We start from the raw sequence: 27,596 nt of genomic DNA, 5'->3' as shown, positions 1-27,596 counted from the left end.
ATGCTCTTACGGTGACAGCATTGAGCAAACCTGCACATTCAGGCAATCCAATATGGATTTAGTTTCACATGCAAAGGTTGCGGAGATCAGACAGGAGTCTCTACGTGAAAAAACCTGATATACCCAATCTAGGACCATGACCATTGGTTGACCCGGGCTTCCCCAGAGAAGTGGGGAGACGGAACCGAGACTAGGATGATAATGATGAGAGAGTAGGGCAGATTTGTATAGCAATAAAACACTTTTGTCTATCAATAAAAATCTTTATTTATTGTCTTTATAACTCAAACGCAACGACAGACATAAACCCAAATATAAAACAGTGTGAATTTAATCCGTTTTTAACTACTAATAAATCTTTCCCATTATCCATTGTTACACCATCGATACAGTTAACCGGCAAAATTAGAAATAACCACGATTCTAATGACTGCGTACACATTACGACTGTCTATTAAGTCGATCTGCGTAATAGTTTGTTGAACTGAAGTTTTTTGCGTATCGGTTACCGGTTCATATCCAGAGTTTTTACCCGGTCAAATGGCTAAGATTTATAGATGATTGTGAGTGCATCGAACTTGCTCGTGACGTCTCCTCGTAGTCTCGTTGGCATTGCACTGACAGCGCGGTAAAAAGTTCCCTATCCATATTATGCCATCTCAGACTGGCTGATTTCAAAACGCCTCCTTTTTCGAAATGGTCTTCGAATTGCTGTTATTCTATTATAGTCCTATAGCTCAAAGAAACTTTGTTTGGGTTGGCTCTGTTTAATTGGTCCTTATTTATGTATAGTTCTACAAATATCTTTAGATTGTTAACCCAGAAATATGACGAAACTGAATTTGAAGCTGTTATAAAATTTATTTGGCATTTACTTTCAATGAGTTCCAAATCCTGACGCATTATAAATCAACAGACGAGTATCATCTGATCTTGTTTTCATTGGCAGTTGAAATCACGAGAATTATATTTGTTGTTGTACAAAAATTCCACAGGCAGATTATTATAGATTCGGAATGTTTATCCTTATTCCAGTGGGGGATACGGCTTAAGCATTTAGGAGTCATTGACTTGTTTTGGTAGGGCACATGAATTGGTTAATAGGGTTAATTCAATTTTGTAGATAGTCATCTATCTACAAAATTGAAACGGACAGTTTGGTTTTTATTTGACATCCTTAAAAAAATTTGGTGGTTTTCAGTTTGACGCGATTATCTCGCGTTTCGCTGAACCGATTTTGATGCGTTTAGTAGAAGTTTATATAAATTATACCGATTTCAAAAAAGGAGTATTGACATTGGGGTCGGTTCTCTTTCTATTATAAAAGTTATCCACGATGGCGACTTATTAAAAGGATAACTAGTCTTATCTTTTTGTACTTTTGGCCGATCAAGTGGTTACTGTTCATATTATCACACTGGACTTTATTTGCTTTTCAGATTTATGTCTGATCTCAGGATCATAGTTTTGTGCTTTTTAGTGATTAATTAGCATTTTATATTAATAATTCATAAACTAAAAGAGTAATAGTAACTTACCTATTTAAGAAAAAAATACTGAGAATACTACAAAATTAATAAAGCTGCTAGAAAAATTTAATAAGTGAATAAATTAAGCAAATGATAAATTTAATAAATTAGCATTAAGTCCGCCTATTATAATAAAGAATAAATAAATAATATAATTTCAAAATACCGGTCGTAGTTCTGAACTTACAAAAGATTAGGTACCGCCGATAATTGACGTTCAATTACACTTATTATCTTTTTCTAATTTCAAACAAAGCGCTTTCACATCTTAAATTGTACCATGGTTTCCAATTATCATGTAATAGTCATAGAGATAAAACGCCCAGATGATTCTACCGTCGTGAACAAAATCATTTGGAACTGTTGTTTATAGCTCCACATTTTTAGGTCTGTATTTTTTTTTTGCCTAAACATATCTATGCGTTCTTAATTGCTACTCATTATAAATTTATTTTTAAAGTTTTTTACAAGTTGTTTCGGAAACTGAATAGCGAGTTTGACAATTTGGGTGTCAGACACACCATCTACACCTTCTTTGAATGATATTTGATCTATGTTCAGTGTTTTATGTTGTTACAAAGACTTTTATTGTTTACATTATGTCAGCACGAACTATGCATTCATTGTATTCGAATTAGAACCCTCTTACGTCCATCAATTTTCATTCCGATGTCAATATTGTTTGATTTTTGAGGATAGAGTAAGAGATTTTTTATTTATTTATTTATTTACTTTCTTACATCTACCATTACAGACACTACATTCGCGACAAGTTGCTAGCCCATCGCTTAAAAGAAGCGCAAGTTTATTAGTCTATCCCTTAATGGCTATTAAGGGATAGACTAATAAACTTGCGCTAGCGCTTTTTACGATATTAATGGAAAAGAAATTGAGTGGTCCTATTCTAAAGTGCCGGGAACCACACGGCACAGTAAGAAGCTTTGTTAAAAACAACATAAAAAACAGTAAATATCTGTAGCTGGCGACTGTATGTCTGTCATCATAGCCATACTCATTATGAATTTTAAATGTATTTCCTTTTTTTATTTTATTGAATTATCCAAGGGTCCGAACAATTAAATTTTTTACCTACCCTCGGATTGTCCCTACATCTGTGGTTAGAATGGGAAGGTAATAAATGTTGGCCCTTTCCTTTTTTTGATAGGTATGTCTTATGTCTTTTTCAAATATTTATTTGATTAGTTCAGTTAATTATTTTGAGTAATGTTTACTGAAACAACAAAAAATGTTCTTATGGATTTTACCAATCTTATATGAAAACATTTACTTATTTATTAATAGTTCTCAGGTGTTGCTTATCAACTTATCAACTTTCTTGATCAATAACTTTTTGTTCTGTATATTAACGATCTATACCACATGACATGATGCAACAAGCCGCGGCGGCGTATGGTGTTTCTGTCAGCCAATTATGTCTTCCTCATATCTACTATTGCAAAAGTGATGACACGTTGCGCGTCAAAATATAATCATCATCTGGGCCGGTTCCCCGCACGTGTGGAGTTCCCTCCGGCCCAGTCGCACGATCAACGTCAGCGCGCCTGCGCGTACCCGCTGCTTACTCTCCACAATACGCACGCGATACGTAACGGTCCTAATAACAACGCTCAATCGACCACAACAATACCCCCATTCAAAAAAACGACTAGTGATGCAACTTCGCCTTCCCGCCTCGCGGCGCTAAACAAATATCGACGTAAACACGTGCTCACCCTGCACCTACGACGCCATTGTCCAATCGTAGGAGAGCGAGGGCTACCGGCGGGTGTCCGCCAGCAAATCGCGGCTCGTATACGATTTCACCGCGACGAAAACCGCCGATCCCGTCCGACAGGAGCCGAAGCGCGCGCCGGCAACCCCCAGTGCAACTGCAGCCCCCAACATGGCTACAATGGTCGCGAACTCGCCACCGGCCAACACCGTCACGAAAAAACCTTCCATCAAGAAGTACAGAGCTCCGACGCCTCCCAGCAAGCAGGATGAATGTGACAGTGATAAAGACAAAGAGAATAATATCGTGGAGAGAGAGGAGAATGACAATGCGAGTGATTGTGTACAAACAAAGCCGGAGATCCCTGACAAACCGGTGATCGCGTCGCCGCTCAAAAAATTAGCTCCCAAATTGAACGGAAATGTTGATAGAAGTTCTGTGCTGTCGAAAGCGGCTATGTTTGAAGCTGGTAGTCCGAGGGCTAAGGACCCGGCTGAGATGTCGCTAAGGGAACGGAAAGCGCTGTTCGAGAAAAACAAGGGTGTAGCGATTGTCCCTAAAGCGCCCTTTGGTATGGCCCCCTCCGTCAAAACACTGCACGGCGAGAAAGGTGAGTCAATTCATTATTTTTATTTCAGTGCCAACTGTTATTTGAATTAAACGTGTTACTACAAATTTTACCAATTAGACTTCATGTTTATGGTCTGAATCGTTACCTAGTCAAAACATACTTTCAGTATATTTAAGGTCTCCTTCACATGAATTTGAGAAAAATGTGAGTATATAATTAAGTGGATTCCAATAACCTCATTATTTACATAAATAATAAACCTTCACTTGTATACCTTCAGAGTTATAAGTCGTAAGTCGAAGCCAATAAATAGAGCCCATTTACATATAATATTCAATCAATGCTAATATTTACTCGGCAAATTTAATATGTGTCCCACATAATAAAAAATACTTTCATTCGACCGCTCATTTTGTGCAGTTCCCATACCATACGGTTGTATGCGGCTAACATTCCAGGCACACAAAGCGAATTCCATAGTTGTTCAGCTTATATGGCAATGTGAAGTTTCAATAATGTTTTGCTCTTATCGCAAAGTATTAGTTACTTGCAAGTTTTTTAGTCCTATAACTTTGCTAGAACATCAATAACATTTTAAAAAGTAAGTACTCCTTATATCTTTTTTTTAATCTCTTTCAATATTTTAGACGGCTTTTTAGCTAGCCAAGTTTATGTCTTTTTTGTTTAGTGTTGAAAAAAGATACAAGTGGCATTTAAAATACACACTATTGAATTTGTTAAGACTGCTTGAGACTATTAATTGATACAACTAATTGACATGTCGAGGACAGAAGTCTAGACAGATTAGGCAATGCAATGATCTTGTATTAGTTATAATCTATGAACTATTTATCAGACGATCCCAGTTTTTAATCGTGAACCTGATTTTTAGGGTTCTGTCTACTGACTATTATTAGTGGGTTACAAATCATTGTGTTTTAATATTTTACAAAATAGAAGTAAAAGTTGTATTCCAAAACAATGCGTCTACGCACAATGATAATTATGAGCAATATAAATACCTTCATAAATCCTGCCCTATACGGATAACTTCTGCCAAGAAAATATGAAAAGCCTCGACAATTTACTATAGATATTGTTTATAAATATGTATTTGATAGAATAAACTAAAAGGCTGGCTTGTGCTGTTGATGCCTATAAGTGTCTGATGAAAGTCACTATTTTAATCTTAATTCTATCATTAAGCCAAATAGCTGAACGTGGCTATTTAGTCTTTTCAAGACTGTTGGCTCTGTCTACCCCGCAAGGGATAGAGACGTGACCATATGTATGTATGTATGTATGAGAAACATACCTGACCGGCATGACACAAATGAAGTTTATTACTGACCGCAAAACAAACATATCACCGCGCCAGACTAAAATAGAGCTGCGGATGTCTCGCCCTGTTATTTGTACAGTTATTTAGTTAACTCAAACCGCCGGTTCAGTTAATTCATCCCGCGGGATGAGAAAACCAAATAATTAATCAAACAAAAATATAAAAGAGGAAACTGATTGACGTACAGGCCGCACCACTAGGTCTATAAATTTGAAAGTATTTGATATATTTTCCATGTGTGGTTCGGATGCACTAGAAGAGTATTTTCCAAAATTCCCACCGGAGCGTAATTATGCAGGATTATTTTACGCGAGTGATGAATATCGACAGCCTGAGTTCACAAAAAAAGAGCCCTTTGCACGGAACACGCGACTGAATACGGTTCGTTCTTGTCTTCTTACCGTAACAGTGTTACCATTAATAAAACATGAGGTCATAACGGAGAATCGAACTATGCAAAGTGATTGGATTATTGTATGTGTTTTTTTTTACTACACCGATGCTAATTTGGCTATACTATGACTAATGATTATGCCAATCTTTTGGAGAAGCGTTTTTTAAGCGGCTCAAATTGATGTTGTGCCCGTGTTATGTCTAATGATTAGACTTAAGTCTTAACTTATATTAAGTAGATACTAATAATAAATATTAAACTTAGTGGTTCTAAGGTCTGCAAGAGAAAGAAATATGATGTTTTCTTTTAATGTCTGTTTTTTATTTGGTTATATAAAACGCAATTTTTAAATTATTTTGTTGAAATTGAAGTAGGTACTTAGAATAGTTCATTTCTCAACTTATTGTAGCAGACAGTGAAATATCCAATAAGGAAAAACGTATTTTTTTACTAATTACAATGGCGGACTTTTCCTACATAATAAATAATAGGTCTAAATTACTTCTTTAGAAACAATTTTTGAATTTTGCAGAGATATCAAAATTTTGTCGCGTTTCCGTTTAAAAATAACAGTATTTATCCTTGTTCAGCTAATTAAAACGTTGTTTCATGAATTAACCTAAAGCAAAAACTGGTTATACGATTCACGGAATTCATTGTAATTGTGCACCAGTCACCACTTGTGCAATCGCATTCTTTAATATTTTTTGAGGAATAAATACAAGTGTGTGTTGCTTAAAAAAAATTAAACAATAGTATAAAAACACTGACATAAAAAAAAACTGAATAATTGAGAACCTAATTCGTTTTTGAAATCGAAAGTACCACGAACGCGTAACTCACCAATAGTAAAATTTTCAATCCGACGAGAGTCGACCGCAAATAAAATGGAATCTAGTCCTTTAAAAAGTTAACAGTTTATCAAGGCTTCTAGCAAGCTATGTCCATTTTTAAAGATGTGTTAGAAACAGCTAAAGATGCGTTTGAAACAGCTGTCAGCAGAGGACAAACCTGCAATTATGGCAATGCCATTTCGTTTCATTCACCTGCCGTACACCTGTGAGGCCGCCCATCGCTTCCTCTATCATTTGTCTCCATGGATCAAAGAAATAATGAGATATGGTTTAATTAAGCACATCAATTTGAATTTTTAATAGCAGCGGTATACTATAGGTAGAAACCAAAAAAAATTAATTCAATAATTCAAATTGTACACAAATACGACATATTTACACGAATGTCAATTTTAGTTTGCATACCATTTAGAAATTTAATATTTTTCCTAATTCATATTATTTACCTTTTGCTTTGTGTGATCTGTACCTAGTACTTCTTTTCCTAAGCGGCTGCAAAAAGGAGTTCTTAATTTGAAGGATTACATTTTATGCTCCCCGATTACGCACTAGACCTGATTACGAACTACATCTTGTCAAATCTATATTTTTATTATCTGCAGATATAAGAAACAGATTTGTTTTCCTACTTGACCATATCCACCTTGTTTTCTGATCTAGATATTTAGCGCACATTGTTGCAAAAGTAAATCAGTCCTAGGTATAATATTATTATTCTATATTTAGCCAAAGCGATTATCAGTAATAACCAAACATCTCCTTAAATATCAGTAATCTAGTGATTTTCCGTGCTCGGGGTGCGATACCTATAGTAATTGCTAAAGTTTGCGACAATAACAAACATGGTATATTGGACAGGGCCATCGATATAGGGAAGCTCCGAAAATCTTAAGTAGTCACCAATAAAAATTAGTTTTTAAACGATTTACCAAGGCTTTTACTTATTAAAAGACTCTTGAGTCCTACTAAATATGTTGTTTATAAAACTTTGCAATATATGACTTAGACATTGGAATAAAAGAAAAATTAAAATTAAAAGAGATTAAAGTTGGACGAAGTCACGGGTTAGGAGACCAATAAGACAAATCGTGTCACTTATTTTTAAACAGTTATTTTTTGTCACTGGCCTGATATATTTAAAGTTTTTAACACGTTCAAGACAAACAATAAGTATACCGGTGTCATTTTTGCATCCTTTAAATGGAAGTGCCAAATTCTGTAACGGTGTTGTCTATCTATGTCACCGTGTCTCGGTAATATGTATATTAGCGACAAATTATAAATTTAATAGAAGTAGCACCTGGAAGGAAGTTTTTGACATAAAAATTAGTACGTACTACATAGTCTAGAGCAAGGTCGCTTTCCGCGTATCTGCCTATGTATGTATGCTTAGATTTTTAAAACTATACGACGGATTCTAATGCAATTTTTTTAATGTTAAACTTATGTGTATAATTGCTACCCGTGTGAAGCCGGGGCGGGGAGCTAGTTTGTTGTAATAAAACGTTTTAACATTTGCAATTCTGACCGCTTTAGTACTAGACGTAGGTAGATAAGGTACTTATTTTTAAAAGCTATTATCTTAAACCTTTGGATATTTGTATCAAGATTTGTACTGTCATTATTTTGTGAACATTATATACGTCGGTCTTTCCGTGTGTCTTTCCGTGATACAGTCTGACCCACATTTGGGTACAGTCATCCTTGTAAGGCAAAAAATCTAGCGCAACAACATTTTCCTTTATTGCTTCTCATTAAAGCATATTCTAGGTTGTGAAATGTTGGTTTTTAAGTCCTTAAAGCGGCAGAAAATGAAGTAGTACTGTGAAATTTTTGCCTAAAATCAATGCAGCTTAGACACTATATTAGACAATAGCTTTTACGCAGCCCGCGTTAAACTGGTATTTTTCCCGTTTTCCTGGGAATTTCCAAGAATATTATAGGTTCTATTTGACCTCGGATTATTAACTATATGCACAGTAACTACCATCAAAATCGGCCCAGCGATTAAGACTTGAAAGCCTTACAGTAAGATTGGCATCCGCATTCATAATTTTAATATGGGTATAGATTATTATCATTCTAGCGTCTATAACTGTTGTTGCCTTTTCCGTAAAGAGGTTCCATCTTTATCTAAAATTCAGGAGTTAGTCATAGGTTACAAATCTCTTATTGACAGAAACATGAGATTCAAGTTTCTGTTGAACAAATGCAAATTCTTAGAGGGTTCTGCCGCTCATAAAATCCTCTTAAGGTCGACGATACGCATTGATTCGTTTCTTGCCATCGTAAAAACTATACAATAGAAGAACCTTGTCATAGGAAGTTCAACAAACTTCTACTTGAACATGTAAGTACTTGATATCGACATTTAAATAAAGTTTTCCATACTATCGCTGTCCCGTTTTACGTCATAATAAAAAACGTAACAGCGATAAAAACGGCGTCGCCGATGCCATGTAATCCCCGCTGGTGACTCAATGTAGTCGAAGTCGGTCCCGAGTCCTCTATAGACGGGTGAGGATGCAATAGGAAATATTGGATGACTAGAAGCCGCCCGCGACTTCGTCCTCATAGAAACCCTATCGGGTTTCGGAGTTCCAGCGGGATTGATAAATCCCGCTGGAACTCCGGAATAAAAAGTAGCCTATATGTTATTCACTACATTACTTCATATTATAAAGTAAAGACCTTTTTTCTGAGTCCGGTTTGCGCTAATGTTGGAAAGTTGTATTTTGTTTCTGTTAAAAACGTTTGAAAGAGGATTTTCCGAGGAAAATCCGTAAGAAGCCAAGGCGGGTCGCTGGTTCAAGATAAAATTTAATAGTCTTACATCTTGATGCAAACACTCTTTGGGTACATACATACATATGGTCACGTCTATATCCCTTGCGGGGTAGACAGAGCCAACAGTCTTGGAAAGACTGAATGGCCACGTTCAGCTATTTGGCTTAATGATAGAATTGAGATTCAAATAGTGACAGGTTGCTAGCCCGTCGTCTAAAAAAAGAATCCCAGTTTGTAAGCCTATCCCTAAGTCGCCCTTTCACATCCATGGGAAAGAGATGGAGTGGTCCAATTCTTTTTTGTATTGGTGCCGGGAACCACACGGCATTTTTGGGTACGTTTAATACAATACTTGTAGTTCGTTTGTTCTTTACTAACCTCAACCCTAAAAATTGTCTGTTTATTTCACGGTCAAAAAATCGGTGAACATACATTAAACCACGCCTCTTGCCCAGCGGGGAAGACAGAGACAACAGTTTTTAGATCAGTGACCTACCCGTTGTACCTATACAATTTTGCATACGCCGTTGTAAGACAATGCACCTCAAGTTGACGAGGTGACGACCATAGAGCAGAGGCCAAAGATTCAAAGACATGTAAATTTCATAGAACCTCATTGTCTATGGATAAGCAATTAAGGGCTCGCGTTCGTGAGAATGATGCTTGAAAGGTATGAAAAACGTTAAGGCTTTTGTGGCGAAATGAATAATGTTACGTTCCCTTTGGTTGGCTCCTTAAGAAATTGTTAATTTAAAATTCGATACTCGTATCCTAATGAAACAGTGACAGTATGTGCATACAATCTATGGTTTAAAAATCTTCACATATTTATCCCTATTAGGAAAGATATAGCCCAAAGTAAATCTGAATAGACTTTCTTACAACAAGAATAGCACCAGTCCATCCCTTTCTCTTCCATGGATGTCGTAAAAGGCGACTAAGGGATAGGTTTTTTTTAACTTAAGATTCTTTTTTTAAGGCGATGGGCTAGCAACTTTTTGAATTTCAATTCTATCATCCTGCCTAACGTAGCCTATCAGTCTTCTCAAAAAGCCTTTCAGTCTTTCTTGTTGGCTCTGTCCCCGTAAGGAATATAGACGTAATTATATGTTTGTATGTAAAAATAATTTTGAAATATTGATTATAGATTCTAGTCTATCTCTAAATTTGAGCCAGAGAAAACCGACTGGCCCCAACAAATATACGTAATCGTTAGATGTCTGAAAATTAAAAATATTAAAGCCTATCTATCATGTTTTCTTTACGACACGCAGTTTCACAGTCGAGTGATTCGCCTTAAGTTGCAGTCGTTCGCCGCGTTCGAAGGCTTGCATAATGCGCTTTCTAAACGTCAATAGAGTATATTGACTGGGTTTCAGAGTAACGGAACGAATCTTTGGTTTCTGCTTGTGTCGCTCCGTCAGATTTGCCCGAGGAAGGAGAAAGTGTTCGCCACACACATCTGTTTTGAAAGAGGTCAAAATTTTGAGTGAAACCACTATAGGTACGAGGACAATTCGCTCCGTACACAAACCATTTTAACCTTTTCCGTAAACTTAATGCAGTATTAGTAACTTAATAGAACAAGTTTACAGACACTTATTTCGTTACTTATTTCACTTCACTTATTCAAAACAATACGTGTGGCAATAAAAGAAAAAAGAATAGGACCACTCTATATCTTTCCCGTGGTTGTTGTAAAAGGCGACTAAGGATAGGCTTAAAAACTTGGGATTCATCTTGTAAGCGATGGGCTAGCAACCTGCTACTATTTGAATCTGAATTCTATTATTAACCTAAGGCCAAGCTTAACGTCTTATATATCAGTCTTTTCGGGACCATTTGCTCTGTCTACCACGCCAAGGATTATAATCGTTATTATATGTACTTTGTATGTTTTAATTAGCATTAACATAATAATCATGCTTCTTTTCAAAAAGAGGAGGGCAAATAATACATCTTTGAAATTGCCATGATTCCTGCATACTGATTTTGCATCATCCACATTCATCAATTTTTTTAAGAAACGTTTTAGGCACTCGTACCAATTGCAGGTGCTTTGACAACTTTCCAGAAACTAATTTTGAAAAGAAACACACATTACAAATATTAATAGCGCTATAAATATGTTATTATTTGCGCATGCGTCGTCGCTTTGATAATACGTTTACAAGAAACGCTTGACAGAAAAGGGTCCCTATTCTATGCAAGTCGCTTAGTAGGTACTATATAATTTGTATTGTAAACTAATACGTAAAGTAGCCGTGTGGTACAAAAAAGTCTGTGTCAATAGAAATCCAGTATACACTATACAACATGTAATTTGATCGTCATGGCTCATTTCTGTAACTTTCATTACTAGATATGTCATTAGTACTTGGCTGCTTTCGAATCAAATTTTGGATATGTTTTACGAGATCCGACCTCAGTGGGTCTTAATGTAAGTGATACCTACTTATGCTGTTAAATAATTTGAAAAAGTTTATGTTTCTCTTCTCGCATTGTACATGACTATATCCCTCGCGGGGTAGACAGTCTTAACAGTTTCGAAAAACTTGTAAGACCACCTTCAGCTGTATTGCTTCATGATAGAATTAAGTTTGAAATAGTGACAGCTTGCTAGCCCACCGCCTACAAGAGAATCCCAAATTTATAAGTTTATCCCTTAGACGCCTTTTACGACATCCGTGAGAAAGATATGGAGTGGCCCATTTCTTAAATGCCGAAAGCCACACTGCAAAAAAGCTACTGGGAGTTCTTCTTTGAGGCAACAGGTAACCTCAATTCCATCTCGAAACAATTTCATATACATATGTATTTGATGTTTATTCTTTTTTAGCCTTGCCGTCTCCATATTTGGATCGGAGTAGTTTTTACAATGATAACAATCTCAGAATGACACTGAAACATCATGTTGGTGATTTGTTCTATTCCATCTGTGCTGACTACATTCTTAGTTTGCTAAACCAGCTCCGCTTTGGTATAGCAGTCAAACAAAAAACAAAGAACATCCTTGTACTCATCCCTCTCGGCATTTTGGCCATCATTTTGTTGTGGAAATTCACTTAATTGCTGAATAGATGTTCACATAGATTACAAATATTGTCAATTTTTTTTTCTGTTTTTCTTTGTCTTATGGGGCAATAAAGAGTCTATCTATCTATCTTATGTATATCTGAACGTCCAAGATTCTATCTAGGTATATCAGATAAAGTTAGATTTTCGTCATACACTGACCGGGGATCAATCAATCAATCAAATCATTTATTCATATAACAATTTAACAATCGTGTCTGAATACAAATAGATACAAAATAAAATTTCAAAAAAGAACAATTAAACTTAAAATATCCAACAAAACTTTGATAAGTGCAATAATTCATTATTAGTTGAAGAAATCCTCAATGTCATAAATGTTTTTGACAATTAACATATTTTTCAGTTTGATTTTAAATAAATTTAAACTGATATCTCCTCTGAAATCAACTGGCAGTCTATTAAATAACTTCACCCCTTGATAGTATGGACTATGCTTGACAACATTCAGACTGGGTACTATATTGGAAATGAAGTGTTTTCGTCTAGATCCTTCACGTTCGATTTTCTCTTGTTCCGTTTCAAGTTGCGGAAGCTGTTTTTTAAAATCAGATAGGACCACAAGCAAATACAGACCAGGTACCGTTAGTATTCCCAACTTTTTGAAGTGTGGTTTGCAAGATTCTTGTGAAGATATTCGTACCATAGCGCGAATTGCTCGCTTTTGAGATACAAAAGCTCTATTTAAATTGTAATCGTAGCTTTGTCCCCAGTATTTTATGCTATAGCAAAGCTTGGACTCAACTAACGCAAAATAGACCATTTTGAGCTTCTCTATACTAATTTCTTCACGAAGGCTACGTAAAGCAAAAGAGGCTGATGCAAGGGCACTTTCAACTGACGATAACTCTTTCTTCCAATTTAAGTGTTCATCAATATACGTGCCCAAAAATTTCACATTCGAACCCGAGACCTGAAGCGGCAGGAATACTACTCGTACCAATGCCCCAAGCAGGCCATCAGTGACTCAAGATTTCTGTATTTATAGATTGATAGGGTAGAGAGTGCCGAATTAACAAATGAATAAGTTAAAATAATTTAATACATATAATCACGTCTGCATCTCTTGCGTGGTAGACAGAGCCAACAGTCTTAAAAATTCGGATAGGCCACGTTCAGCTGTATAGCTTAATGATAGAATTGAGATTCAAATAGTGACAGGTTGCAAGCCTGTCGCCTAAAAGAAGAATCCCAAGTTTATAAGCCTATCCCTTAGTCGCCTTTTACGACATCCATGGGAAAGAGACGGGGTGGACCTATTCTTTTCCTATTGGTGCCGAGAACCACGCGGCACAATAATCAGATATTCATAAAAGACAAAACCACACTTGATGAAATTAATTTAACGGGCGTAAAACGCAATGATTTTACAAAATATAATAATATGATTTGCGGCTACTGTACTGTAGCCGAATTCCAAACGGCATGATTAGCCCAAGGCTGCCAGGACAGGAGTCGCCAACCTTGGCTTGACGTACCGAGAGCTTGGAGCCCTAGCTGTTTACATTGAAGCGTCAGAACGTGTTTCTCTACTGTGAATTTGTTGTTGAAATAAGTCTCAATATCTTAATGACAAGCATAGCTTTAATTTTAATTTTTCAGTATCAGGGTATTAACATTGACACCAAAAAAGATCCATACGCCCAACGAATCATATTAGCCTTCTTAAAGCTTTTCTTGTCCAAAGGTGCAGCTACTTTTTTTTCTTAAGGTACCTACTTACTTATTTTTAACTTTAAGTTGTCACACATTTCTTTGTTCTCTACAAATTTATAATAAATATAAACAACAGGCTTAAACCAAACCCACATCGGTAATCAAACAAAAAATATACTTGATTGCCTTTGCAATTAAGCGTAGTATAATTAATAGAAAATTATTTATTGAGGATTTTACGTCCATTCGGTCAGCCTTTTAGAAGACACCTGGCGATGGATGATGATACGCAAAAATGGGGCGCCCAGCGACGCGTGGCGACGCTAAAAGGTTGGTCACACCTGACCATACCGTGGGATTCGGAAGCACTGATCATTATTGACTGTTTCTGTTTGAGAGGTGGAGGTGGACTTACGGTTAGCAATAAACGCCGTGCCATTCCACATTGGGCGCGTAAACAGAACGCTCGATTTTTAAATTTGTTATTTTTGTTTTTTTTTTGTTTCGTTTCACGCAAAATCGTGATTTTGTGGCCAGTGTTCGTGATTCGATACTTTTTTTTGTTGCTTCTTTGGATTTTTGTGATGAAAATACCAATACGACAGTGACGAAGCAAAACTCGGTGTAAAAAGTTTATTGTAAGTGATCTGATCAATTTTAAGTTTTTATAATAAAAATAAAAAAAATCCATCAAGCCATATCCGTTAGTGATTTTGTAAGAAGTGTTTAAATAAGACATTGTCTAGGCAATATGCAAGTGTCAAGACAATGCAGCATTTGTAAAACAATGCTTTTGTAATTATCGTAGTTTCCGCAATTATGTACGTAATGTATGAGTTTAAATATTGAAATATCGTTAAATACATTATTTTGTAGTATCAGCGTTTTGTCGACTGAACTATTAAAAAAAAGTTATTTCATAGCTTGTAATCAGAAATCAAAAGGTTAATATTAATAATTTACCTTAAACCGCAAAAATTCTTCATAAATTCTTAATTTATAAACTGAGCATTCGAGCAGACAAATCGAAATAGTACAAGATATATTTATTACACACTGTATTTATAAAAAAAATTAAAGCACGATTCAATAGAAATAGTTAATGTGCTAACATTTCCATTAGGTACTCACGCAGAATTCATTTTACCCGCCTTCTAAAAGCCAAACCGCTTTAGTTTCACTAATATTTGGCTTTGTCTACCCCAACGGCTAGCAAGGGATGTTATTTGGGAAGTTACATGTTTAGAAAAACATCAGAGAACTCACATGTTTTCGCATGTGTAATGTGAACTTTGACATTAAAATTCTGTTGTACAAAAAGTTGAAAAATCAAAATACAGTCAGAATGTCAATGTGTTTAAAATTACTCATAAATATGCAAACAAGTTGTCATGCACTATATTTGACATCAAAAAAAAAACTTAGTGCTTCTACTATTCAAGGTAAACGCTATAAATGAGGATAAGAGCAAAAACCTGAATAGGTTTCTTCGTCAGATTTTTGATAAAATAGAAACTTCATCTAGGTATAAGTAGTTATTGCACACAATAGCGAGTTAAAAATTTCTTTCGTTATTTTAAGGGTTAAGCTAATTCAAATCCTCGTAAAGAGTTTTCAATAACCCTCAGAAGACTCCTTATGGTAGCAATAGTTTATTCTAAATAACCTATCGTTTCAATTCATTATTCTGTTAACAAATATTTTTTTTTTAATTTTCATCCTCAAGTTAGCCGTTAAAAATAAAAATCTTCATTGTACGTAACAATGAAGATTTTTTTTTAGCGAATAATCTTATAATCTTAAGATTTGGATGACATTGAAATTCACGAGTTTGCGCATTTTATCTTATATTAAATATAAAAGATATAATTAATTAAGCTATTAAAATATATAAAATAACTTTTCTAGGAGCATTTCTACATACAGATCTATCCAAATAATTTTTAAATACTTTCATACAAATTTAATAAGTTTAATGAACTTAACAAGTGTTCTCACAATGGACGAGCCGCGCCTCCCGTTCGGGGCGATCGGGTTTGCACAAATAGATGGAATTGTGCGAATCTAGGACACGAAACAGATGCCCGACGAGGTCGTTTGCGACCAAAGAAACATTGGAAGTGATCATCATTAATGATCGATGACAATGACTTTAATTACTCTTTTCTACCCACGATGTACGATAATCTTTGATTGGATTTTCTTTGTCAATTTTTTACAATTAATGTCACTTATTTTAGAAACTTATCTGTCTGTCATAGACATAACTATATATCATAGGTATGTTAATTGATTTGTTTAGAGTAGAACAGAACTATTCCATTTTGAGTGTTGTTTTTTAATTTAATTGGGACCATATTTTACTTGTAATTGTTTGATGTTAGATACTTATCTACGATAAGTATATATGTTGCTACGGCAAGTTAGTTACACGATATAAATAAATCTACTTCATTTCAAAGTAGTTTATATAAATAAAAACTAAGACTTTCACGTTTAGAATTATTTTACCTAAAACTGTTTATTGAAATTGCTTAAGTATTTTTATAACAAACAGCTGGCACTGATTCTAATATCATTCCTATTATACTGAAGAACATAATTCACTCAACTCGCTCCTTTTTCAGAAAAGCCACACAAACCGGTGCAAACCAGTACGAAATCCACACCGACGAGATCGAATAATAGTTCTTCAAGCAATTCTAGAACTAATTCCAAAGAGGCCATATCTGAAGACAGTGTCAGTCAAAGTTCCGTGGGTGGAGGGATAAAAGATAAACTGGCGGCGCTGTTTAGCAAGGAGCAGACTATAAGCGAGTCGACGATAGCGAATAAGTTCAAACAAGAGAGGGAGAGAGAGATGGAGATGTTGCAGAGTAGATTCCATTACAAGGTGACATTTTGTTTTGAATTTCTTCCGCTTCAATGTTAGAATTTGCCTTCGATTCGTTGTTCTTTCCAAGGTTTAAGCGATCTTTATTCAAAAGGGTTCAATTTGACTAAGGTTATTAAGAGATCTTAAGTTTGTACGGCACACGCCGCGATTATCTGTAATAGAGAAACGCGGTAATATATCTGTAATAATTAAAATTTCTAAATACGAGTACGGGTGACAAACCAGTAACATTTATCAGATATATATATCAGGAGTACCTATGACTCGGTCTTAATTTAGAATGGGGTGCGTCTGTCGTCTCTCGCCCTAAGTTATTCTCGCCGTGGCTCTGTCTCGATTGAATAATGTGCATGTCTTTTTGTGACAATGATATGTTATTATACTTATAATATTCCTATCTACGATTCCTAATAACGAGCAGGAATGCACTCTACATGTTTTAGACAACGAAAATATAATATTTGATCCTTTTCAATCGAATCACTAAAGAAAATAACATTCATCTCACCCAAATTTCCCATTCTTTTTTGTATTGGTGCCGTGTGGCTCCCGGCACCAATACAAAAAAGAATGGGACCACTCCATATCTTTCCCATGGATGTCGTAAAAGGCGACTAAGGGATAGGCTTACAAACTTGGGATTCTTTTTTAGGCGATGGGCTAGCAACCTGTCACTAGTTGAATCTCAATTCTATCGTTAAGCCAAATAGCTGAACGTGGCCATTCAGTCTTCAAGACTGTTGGCTCTGTCTACCCCGCAAGGGATATAGACGTGACGATATGTATGTATGTATGTATGTATGTATCTCACCCAAAATATTATAAATTGTAATGTATTCTTTAATAATTGTGTTTAGGTGATGACTTAACCGTATTTATAATATTTAACAAAATTACGTGTTATGTAAGATATTTAGCAACAAAAACTATGAAATGTACTTAAGGGCTTTCGCGCACCAAATGTGATAATTTCTGTACAAACTTACACCTACCAGTAGAAACTGGGGCCATTACGCGATTTAAAAAAAAAAAAGATATCGCGTTTCGTAGACGCCAAAACATGGCTCAGAAGTGATTTCACTAAATCAAAATGTGATATCATCCTTACTTTTGAAATAGAGGTTTACCTTGTGTAATAAATATCACAGACATTTGCACAATTAATGTGAACTTGCAAAAGTACTGAAGATAAAACGCAAACATATAATCATACATAAAATCACGCCATTTTCCCGGAGGGGTAGGCAGAGACTACATCTTTCCACTTGCCACGATCTCTTCATACTTCTTTCGCTTTATCAACATTCATAACTCTCTTTATGCAGGCTCAGCTGTTTCGGATAACAAGCATATAGAGAATTAGCTTGAACACTGTAATAAAGTAATTCAATACACCCAGAAAGTCTTCATCAGGTCAGGTCAATATGTACTTGAATGCATTTAAAGAAGCGTTATCGTATCATTAAAATAACCTTAAAAATCGATCTAGCGGTTTAGTCGTATCAATCAGACTTTGACATTCATAATATCAGTATGGGTGAACACCAAATTAATCTACTATCTTTTGACTTCCAGCCTAAACAACGGAAATCTGACGAGCACCACAGTGATTCTGACGATGACGAAGAACATGACCCCTCAGAGAAGGTGCCTCTCATGGGTAGTACCACCAGCCTGTCTCTCGCTAGCAAAAAGCCGGAAATCATATCCAACATACCCAAAGTACATGAAGGACAAAAGGAGGTTAAAGACTCTTTGAAGAGAGAAGCTGAACAGGACAACGTTGTTGGCTCACAACCGGTCAAGAGAAGAAGTAAGTTATTCGATTGTTTTTTTTTTTTGTACTTTAGATTTCGTTTTAAGCATAACGTCTAACTTTGCGTAGTAAGAGTAGCGGTCTTTCGCAATAGCGCTTCGGAGGTCAGAGTTTTAAAACTAACTAGGTAAAATTTGCTTTATGGATAGGTACTAAGTTGGACAAAAATGTCTAGCATAGTTTTACAGCTGTAAACAATAGTTTATAAAGTAAGGGAAATCGTGACAAAAATATATAGGTTTCCTTGACATTTGAACAAAACATTTCCATGCAAGTATGTAAATCATTATCCTGATGCAGAAGATTATAATAAGATGTTAACTAGTATAAAAACGTGTTTGGAAATACCAAGAACTAAGCGAAAAAGCATTCGAGGAAATATGTCTTTATTACATTAAGCAAGAATTTAAGTTTTTGATGATTCAATGCTGACATTCTTTGTATAAAGCCTTGTCATACTGACTGTGGTTTATTTTTTCTAGGAAATGTGAAAATTCTGTATAATTTTCTTTGCTTAATGTTTAATTTTGCTACAATGTTCCGTAATCTGTTCCGTTATTCTGCATGTTGTGAAATAGTGTATTATTGCTAACCGTAAAATTTTTCCAAAACTTTTCACATAATGTCGATATGAAGCCAACACGGTGGTTTCATAATCCGAATTTGTTTACCGAAATACACTACTTCAAGTATCTTACTAATTTCAAACCTTAAATTCTTATCCAATATAGTAAAAATTTACGATGTATTTATTCCCGTGGGATTATGCCCAAAACCATATGGGCCAAGGTACAAGAAATAGAAAAGTGGGTACAACACTGTAGTTCTCTGAACGAGTTTGATGCAACTTGCGTCATGCAACTGCAATCATATATGGTGTAATACATATTATGGTCATTTATTTGCCATCAGTCGAAAACAATTTGTACCTTTTTTTATTTTATTATAACATACTTTTTTGTGCTAAAGTAGCATCTTATATTTGTTGCATCGTATATCTTATAGGTACTTATACTTATAAGTTGAAAGATAATTTCAAAATTATTTATATGCAAGATTTTTTTATGCACGAGCCAATTCTGCCAAGAAAACCAGTGAATATATGCCTCCTACTTAAACTATATCTATTCCACAGATTTTCTTAAATAATAAATCTTTATTCCGTTTGGCAAATAGGTCATGTGACATTTTTAGTGCATAAAGTTTGTTAACCCTTTTTTTGTGTGACTCATTAGTTTCGTCACGTTTCCTCATGTAGGTCATTCATCTCCGACTATATTACATGCTCAAAGTTCAAATTTTTAAGTTACTAAACAACCCCTTTGATCTCATCGTCTTAAATGATTAATTTTATACACGTGATTAATTTTAGTAGAATTTACTTATCTTTCGTTTTTACCTCTGCATATTCAATTGATTTTGAACTATAATTTATATGGTTTCAACACAGACGTCTAATGACTATTTAGAAAATGTTAACGATTCACTGGCGCCAAAAGTTTAGGTTCACTTTTTAAATTAAATCGCATTATCTTTATTTCCAGGCTCACAATCCCAAGACTCTCCAGTAGTCCTATCAGTATTAGAGGATGTCAAAAGGATAAAAGTCAATAACAACAAAAAGGAACCACAAACTAACGGAGCAGTTTTGCAACAGCCCACAAGTCTGTACCCGCATTTATCTGATATTGAAACGGACACGTCGAACACTCAAGAGGAATACTCCGACTGTGGAGGCTCAAGGTGTGGACACTACACTTTAGAATGCATTTTTTTCTTCCTATGTATCTGAATTTACAGGTTATGGCGGAAAATTGACGATTCAAAAATATGGCGAATGATTGAAGAAATCGAGATGATCGGAGCCGCGATCGGGATGTGAATTTTGAATATGGAAATGGGTGTGTCAGTTTTTGTCACCGGCCGAAATCCGTTTTGAATAAAGGTGTGTTCACATCTAACGAATGTCTGTAAAAGGAAGTTGACAAATGTGACTGTGTAATCATTTTACAAACTATTTCGCAGATGTGTGTGCACCTTTAAAGCGGCGCAAGCTGTATAGAAATACTTATTTACTTTTATTATTTAGTTATGTTATACCTATACTTACAAGGTATACCAGTATATGACATTAACGATGTAAATGACATTGAGATTTATCTAAAAGATGTTATTGGTTATTGTGCTGTATGCGGGCGAATAAATCGGCCCGTGGCATAACCTGTTTTACGATTGCTTCATTATTCAACATACCTTACGTCAAATAAAGTACAATGTACTAAGTGGTACTAAGACATTTATTTAAAAATCAAAATGCATACTGTCATTTATTATCATTTAGTTATTGTCAATTTATTTAACAATTGTGTTAAATATTTAATTTTTAATGACACAAATGGTAGGATATAGTAGTGTATCCTACATATAAAATCACTGTCTTGCCGTACGATAAATGAAATCGCAAATTAAAGTGATTGACACAAACGATATTGTTGATTTATATGTTGTTTTACTCATTAAAGAGTACAATTTATAAGACGCTTGCTCCTTCCTCCGTCTTATAAATTCATTAATTATCATTAAAATTAGACTGACGCGACGGTGCCTAAAAAAAAAAGATTTTGAAATGACTTTACCATTTCAAATGGATAACTTAGTATTGTGTATCTCATCACATAAATATCAGTTTAATTACTTAGATTTATGGCTCATTCTTTAATTTGAAATTAATTGTCATATCATCTGGAAAATTCCAGTTTTACTGGTTCTTTTTTAAAAAGTTATTCTCTTCTATAAAAAGAAAATATTAAAAATGACATTGGATTATATCCGACACAGATTCATTAAAATTCAATTAAAGAAATTGCCACTTACCTATTAAAATATATTTGGCAAAAATAATTTAATATTTTGTAGTCATTATGTGGACTGATAATAAGACCCATTGTCGGTTTATTACGATTCAGATAAACGCAAGTTTACGTATAAGGAGATTTTAATCAGTTGTACAACCTCCATGTAGTACTGAGAGGAAGGATCCAACCTTGCCCGAGACACAGTTATAAACTAGGCCGCCAGCAGATATTAAGAGTGCAGAATAGTCACTTGAACTTCAAGTTAAAAAAAGGTTTTATTTAAAAGGTTAGGTTCATTACATATTTTTGCAAACAAATTTGATACAGTAGAAAGCTTTTTTTATATATAATTTAACTTCGTTTTTTTCAACTTAAAACTAGTTCATTATAAATAAATAATTTATTAGACATCTTCTAATAGTATAATATGTAATAGTTTGATTTTAGTGTTAGCCACTTACATATACGATAAAAGAAATGATTAAAAAATATAAAAATAAAATAAACATATGCATCAAAACCTCTTTGGTCGTACTTCTATGCATTTACTATATCATTCTCAACCGGTTTAAAGCATTTACATATGTACGTAATAAACTAACAAATTCTATTCGGAATCACGCACCGTAAAATAATGAGTAAATGTGCAAACATTACTTAATAAATTATTCTCATAACTACCATACATACATACAACTGACAGTTTTCTATTAAACCTTATGTACATATACGGCCGAATACTTAAAAATTTATCTCTCTATAAAAAGTCGTGGACTCTCACCTAAGTAGGACATTTTTTATTAGTTTAAACGCTTTTGAGTATTCGGATTTGGGTTATAAAAAGTCCATCTATAGCTACATATTATAAAGAAATGAAACATTGTATAAAGCAAAATCACCTCCACCTTCTGTCCCTCTGAATGTATGTATGATTAGATCTTTAAAACTACACGACTGATTTTGATGCAGTTTTTTACATACATAGTGATTCAAGAGATAGGTTTATATGTATAAATGCTAGGCGTGCGAAGTCGGGGCGGGTTGCTTGTTACATGCAGTTCCAAATCGGTCGTCACATGTCTAAGAAGCACTATTAAAATGTAATATTGTATTGCCCAGTAGGTACATTCAACAGCATATCAAGTTACCCTGCATGGAAGCTGTAATAGAGCTGTAATATCTCTTAAGCTGTAATAGAGGCGAATGTGCAGTGAATTTGAGTAGTTAAATATGCTTTTGACTGTACACCACGTTTCTATCATAATAACTATCATCCTGTTTACGACATAAAAATAAATAATTTTTAGCACAATCATTTTGCGTAGATAGTTTACAAAAGGTCACCTGAAGTCCCGAGTTCGAATCCCGGCCAGGGCATGATGAGAAAAGAACTTTTTCTGATTGGCCTGGGTCTTGGATGTTTATCTATATACCTAAGTATTTAGTATGAAATATTGTATTGTTAAATTAATATCTCGCAACACAAGTCTCGAACTTACTTCGTGGCTAACTCAATCTGTGTAAATTGCCCCGTATACATGTTTATATTTATTTATTTAAGAAAATAGCCAAGAAGTCAAACACTTCAAACTGAGAGGTAGTTTAGTTCACCGCAATCGGTATGCAAAGTGTTGTGGAGATTTCACAACTAATAGTAACATTAGCCCGTGTCAGTAACGAAAGTCAGTTCCACTCCATGTGATAAAGTTGTCTTCTGGTATACTCAATAGAGGAAAAATGCATGTTACAAAAAATAATGTTAAATTTTAAACTATTTCTCAACATTGTATCACTTAGATACTGACGCTAAAAATAACTTATTATAATAGTTTCGTAAATGCGTGGTAATTGCCAATAGCAGTAATTAAAAAAATATGTAATACAATAACATTGGTTTTTCAAGTAATTATGCATTTAATAATTACTTACAAAACCTTTTTTTTTACACAAAGGAGGTTGGTCATTTACAACCTAATCTAGGCCTAATTTAAACATTTTTGCAGTCAAATATACCTTTATTCTGTTCATATGATAAACAATGTTAAATCAACTAGTGAAGACCATTTATAATGGTCCAAGAATTCAACAAATGATACCAAGTTGTAATTCGAAGTGTTATGTCTTGTTTTATTTCAGACAGTTTACATATAAAAAAATATTAAGTCCATAATTTGTTAGTCCCCAGTCCCACAACTATGTAAGTACAACAATTTTAGATGTTAAAGTTGTATATCTATTTGTGTTCAACTGTACATTTGCACACTGTTTAAAACACATTGAGCTAACTGCGTAGAGTAATTTGAGCGTGCGATTTTGCTTTGCAACCTAGTTGAGGTAGTATCATTGTGGTATTTACATCGCAATATATTTTTACCGCACTTTTCAGGGCAAGTAATTTTTTTTTATTGCTTTAGACGATTTGCATAGTTTTGGTTATCTATGTAGAACAAAGAATACTACTTAATGTGCGTACTAAATCTGTAAATGCCACAAAAAATATAATTGTTCTGTAAATACATATTGAGCACAGATGTAGAATTATTTCTATGTTTTTGAGATATACTTAAATAACCCAGTTTATCATTACGCAAGACTGCATGTTGCCTACTAGTTAGTTATAAGGATTTATCAAGTTAATAATACTATACTTCTATGCGTTCGTGTAGGTTGTAACTAAGATAACAAAAATATTTCCTACTTAAGACTATACAATGTCAATATTAAAGTAAAAAATCTTTTGTATAATCTCTATACTCTTAGACTCAATTGAAAAATTCAGAAATAGGTTTTTATCTTCTTGGCTCGATTATCAATTTATCATTCCAAGCTTAAAATTAAAAGTGGCGCTAGTGCCCTTCACTTTAAAAGTAAAATATAGTCTACCAGTTTTGCTACTATTATACAAAATGCATCCTCATCCAATTTATACAGACAAAACTGATATTGTCGTAAAAAAAAAAGTAGTTAAATATTCGTCAATTGACTTTTTAATATTATTAACACTCTGTTTCAATTCTCATGTGGCTATTTGTCTTAGTGAGAATATTTCTTTTATTAAGGTTTTTGATGTGTCAACTTGCGTTTTGACTTTTTTTTGGCAAATTCGATATAATATATTGTTTCCTTGATTGCTAACAGTATCAATAGATAGATTAGTCAGGAGACAGAAGTTCTCACCCGTTTTTCTAGTTAATATTATTTAAAATTAGCCGACGCCATAATATTTACGAAACAAAAAAAATCCCGTAATGTTTACAATTTGCAAACATGTTCAGTACAATTATTGTTGTGTTAACATAATTTATTTTAATAATTTTAAGGAACCTTTTATTATATACCTACTTTAGGATTCATTTAAACCTTCTAATGTTTCAATACATTTATTGCCTACAAAAGAATCATTCAATGGCATGTCCGCGTTCCATTTCCGTAATATTTATGTATTGTAACTAATCTTATTTTTTTTCAGATAATTGATTTAAGTTATAGTTAAGTTTTGTTGTCTGTGATAATTAGAAACTTTTTAAAGATTTGTAAGAATAAAAATTTACAAAAACATTTGAGACTTTTCATTCTCCATGCTTTGCTGTCCATTTTTCGGAAACTTCCGTTTTTACGTTATAAGGCGTCTCACGTAAAATCAATATTTTATCCTATTTTTTATATTTATATAAATAGACTAAAATAAATTAATCCAAAGGCAAACAAGGTCCTTGACGGCTAAATCATTATATGTCACACAATTTAAATAGTTTGGCAGTCAAAAGCTGAAAATTACATCGGAAATACATGATGACAAATTTTTTTATCACCGATATAACGTAGACCGCTTTGAACTCCGATGTAGCACAGCAATATTCTAAGTGTACGAAAATAGATAAAATCCCCAAATTGACAAGTTTACAATTACATTAAATGAATGATGATGAAAGAACTTTACATTTCACTCACAAAGAACTTCATATTAATGTGATCATTAGTTGGTAGTTTATTAGTAGGTATTATTAGTATATATATATATATATATATATAATGACAAGTTGCCCCGGTGTTTTTCTTAGAAACTTTAACTGGGCTCTGCACAGTGACAATCTAACTCCAAATTATATTCAAAACAGGTCTTAATTTAACCAAAGGGGTAAACCAATATGAAGCAATCTTTATCTCTCTCTCTGCCACTCTTTTACTTGTTTTTGATTCCTCCCCGCAACGCGTAATAGTCCAGAGACTGTATTGCTAACAGGCAAAGGCTCGGGGTTCGTCCTGCCTAGGAGCCCCTTGCGCGCTTTTTTCCGAAAAGGCTGTGGAAAGGAGCGTCAAGCCCTCGCCTAAAAATGTCCCGCTGTAATAGTGAATACCCTTCTGTATTTTTCAAAATATGTTCTCATAGTCTAAAAAATCCTTAGTAACCTATGAATGGAGTAATAAACATAGTTTTATATTTATACTTACATTTGCTCCGGGTTTCGCTTTCATGGGAAATTCCAGAAAGATCGACCTATCCCACGTTAGCCTGTTACTCTTAAAGGTCTTTCCTTTCCGTGCTAAATTTCATCAAAATCGGTCCAGTAGTTTTTTAGTTTATTCGTTACAAACAAAATACAAAACAAATCTTTTTATAATATTTGTTTGGATACTATGGTAAAGATTGCTGTGGTCAAAATAAACCGGAGGTCCTGGCATTGAATTCGGCTGGAAATGAACTACTTTACCTGGTGGTGTTACGTAGTTAATGACAGGCAAGAAGTAGTTAAATATCCCAATTTATAAAATAGAGTAGAATAGATTTATTTTCAAAATTGGATAGAAGGTATCACTTATTGACGTCACATTACTTAAATCTAATTATAACCACTACTTCCAAAGCGCATGTATAGAAGAGAGATACCCGGGTTCGAAACCCACTGTGGCCATGCAATGACTGACATTACGCTACGTTTGAATGCTTACCGATGAGGGAAACATAAATAATGCTCCATACTCTGGAATCACCCTTACCACATGCGCTAGTCCCCCTTGGCAGAGTCACGAAGGTTTGATGGCAGGCGTTCCGCTTCATTACGTAGCCAAGTCAATCTCTTATTGTGGTCAAGAGTGAATCTCTGATCCTCTATATCCTCGCCAGAACAGCGAGACTGCCACCAGAGAGATCAAGCTTGTGAAATACGAAAGCCACTGCGCATACTCATATCACGTCTTTATCTCTTACGGGGTAGACAGAGCAGAAAGACGCAAGAAACTCGAAGGCTACGTTAAAGCCAAAATTAAAAAAAATACCGAGCCTTTTCCTAGACTGACTGTAGCCAAACACCCCTTGCGAGGTAGATAGAGCCTTAAAACAACAGTTTTAATAAAAAATGTAAAGATCACGTTCACCTGTTCAAACATGCGTAATCTGATTTATGGCGCCTGTTAAGTATTACTAAATTAAATTGATGATATTTTTTTAAATAATAAATTGAAAATGGACAGCAAAGCATTGAGAATGAAAGCGATCACAGCTAAGACACACTACAAGCAACATCTACTTATTGTTTTCTCCCTCACTCAAATTGACCCTCTCACTCATCTTGTCAAATTGTTTAATAAATCACTTTAATTATTCAATAAATCACTGGTATGTGCAAAAATGCTTTAGATTCCTTGTTAAAAAACAATATCTAGTTTACAAATTTTCATATTTTTGTTTATATTTCAGTGAGAACCTGAAGGACAATCTAAATAAATCTGACAACTGGGCCGAAACTTCGTTTGGACGAGAAGTCATGAACGTAAGTATTTCTGTTCACTCTCTTTTTATAGCCGATTCTCAGTTTATGGCTTAAAGACGGAGTAAGCTTAAGGCAGCATGAAAGTGTGTTTCATACTGCGAAATGCCAGCAGAGTCCTGTGGTCGCGTGAAACATTTCTCCTCCCACTCCTGGGTGCAGTTTTTCAAACCTTCCCACCTTTATGGAGAGAATCCCGAGGTGCGCTTATGACCATAGTCCTGGATTGTGTAACTTGAGTTATGGCAAGAAGCAACTCTCGTCTGACTCCATAACCTTTGCAATGGAACTTAATCCATA

The 27,596-nt window shown here is 34.6% G+C and overlaps 1 protein-coding gene across 2 annotated transcripts in view; it reads left to right on the top strand.

Annotated features, from left to right (window-relative positions):
• LOC106135941 (anillin) overlaps positions 1-27,596 on the top strand; it is a 53,163-nt gene that overhangs the window by 15,042 nt on the left and 10,525 nt on the right. For both annotated transcript variants that reach the window (XM_060951131.1, XM_060951132.1), the window contains 5 exons: positions 3,385-3,871; positions 16,589-16,854; positions 18,433-18,670; positions 20,218-20,416; positions 27,227-27,299. In XM_060951131.1, the coding sequence (XP_060807114.1) occupies positions 3,385-3,871; positions 16,589-16,854; positions 18,433-18,670; positions 20,218-20,416; positions 27,227-27,299 (1,263 nt within the window). The remainder of the gene's footprint in view (positions 1-3,384; positions 3,872-16,588; positions 16,855-18,432; positions 18,671-20,217; positions 20,417-27,226; positions 27,300-27,596) is intronic.

Source organism: Amyelois transitella, chromosome 24, assembly GCF_032362555.1.
Source record: "Amyelois transitella isolate CPQ chromosome 24, ilAmyTran1.1, whole genome shotgun sequence".
Taxonomy (NCBI): Eukaryota; Metazoa; Arthropoda; class Insecta; order Lepidoptera; family Pyralidae; genus Amyelois; species Amyelois transitella.
This window is presented reverse-complemented; position numbering and strand designations above follow the sequence as displayed.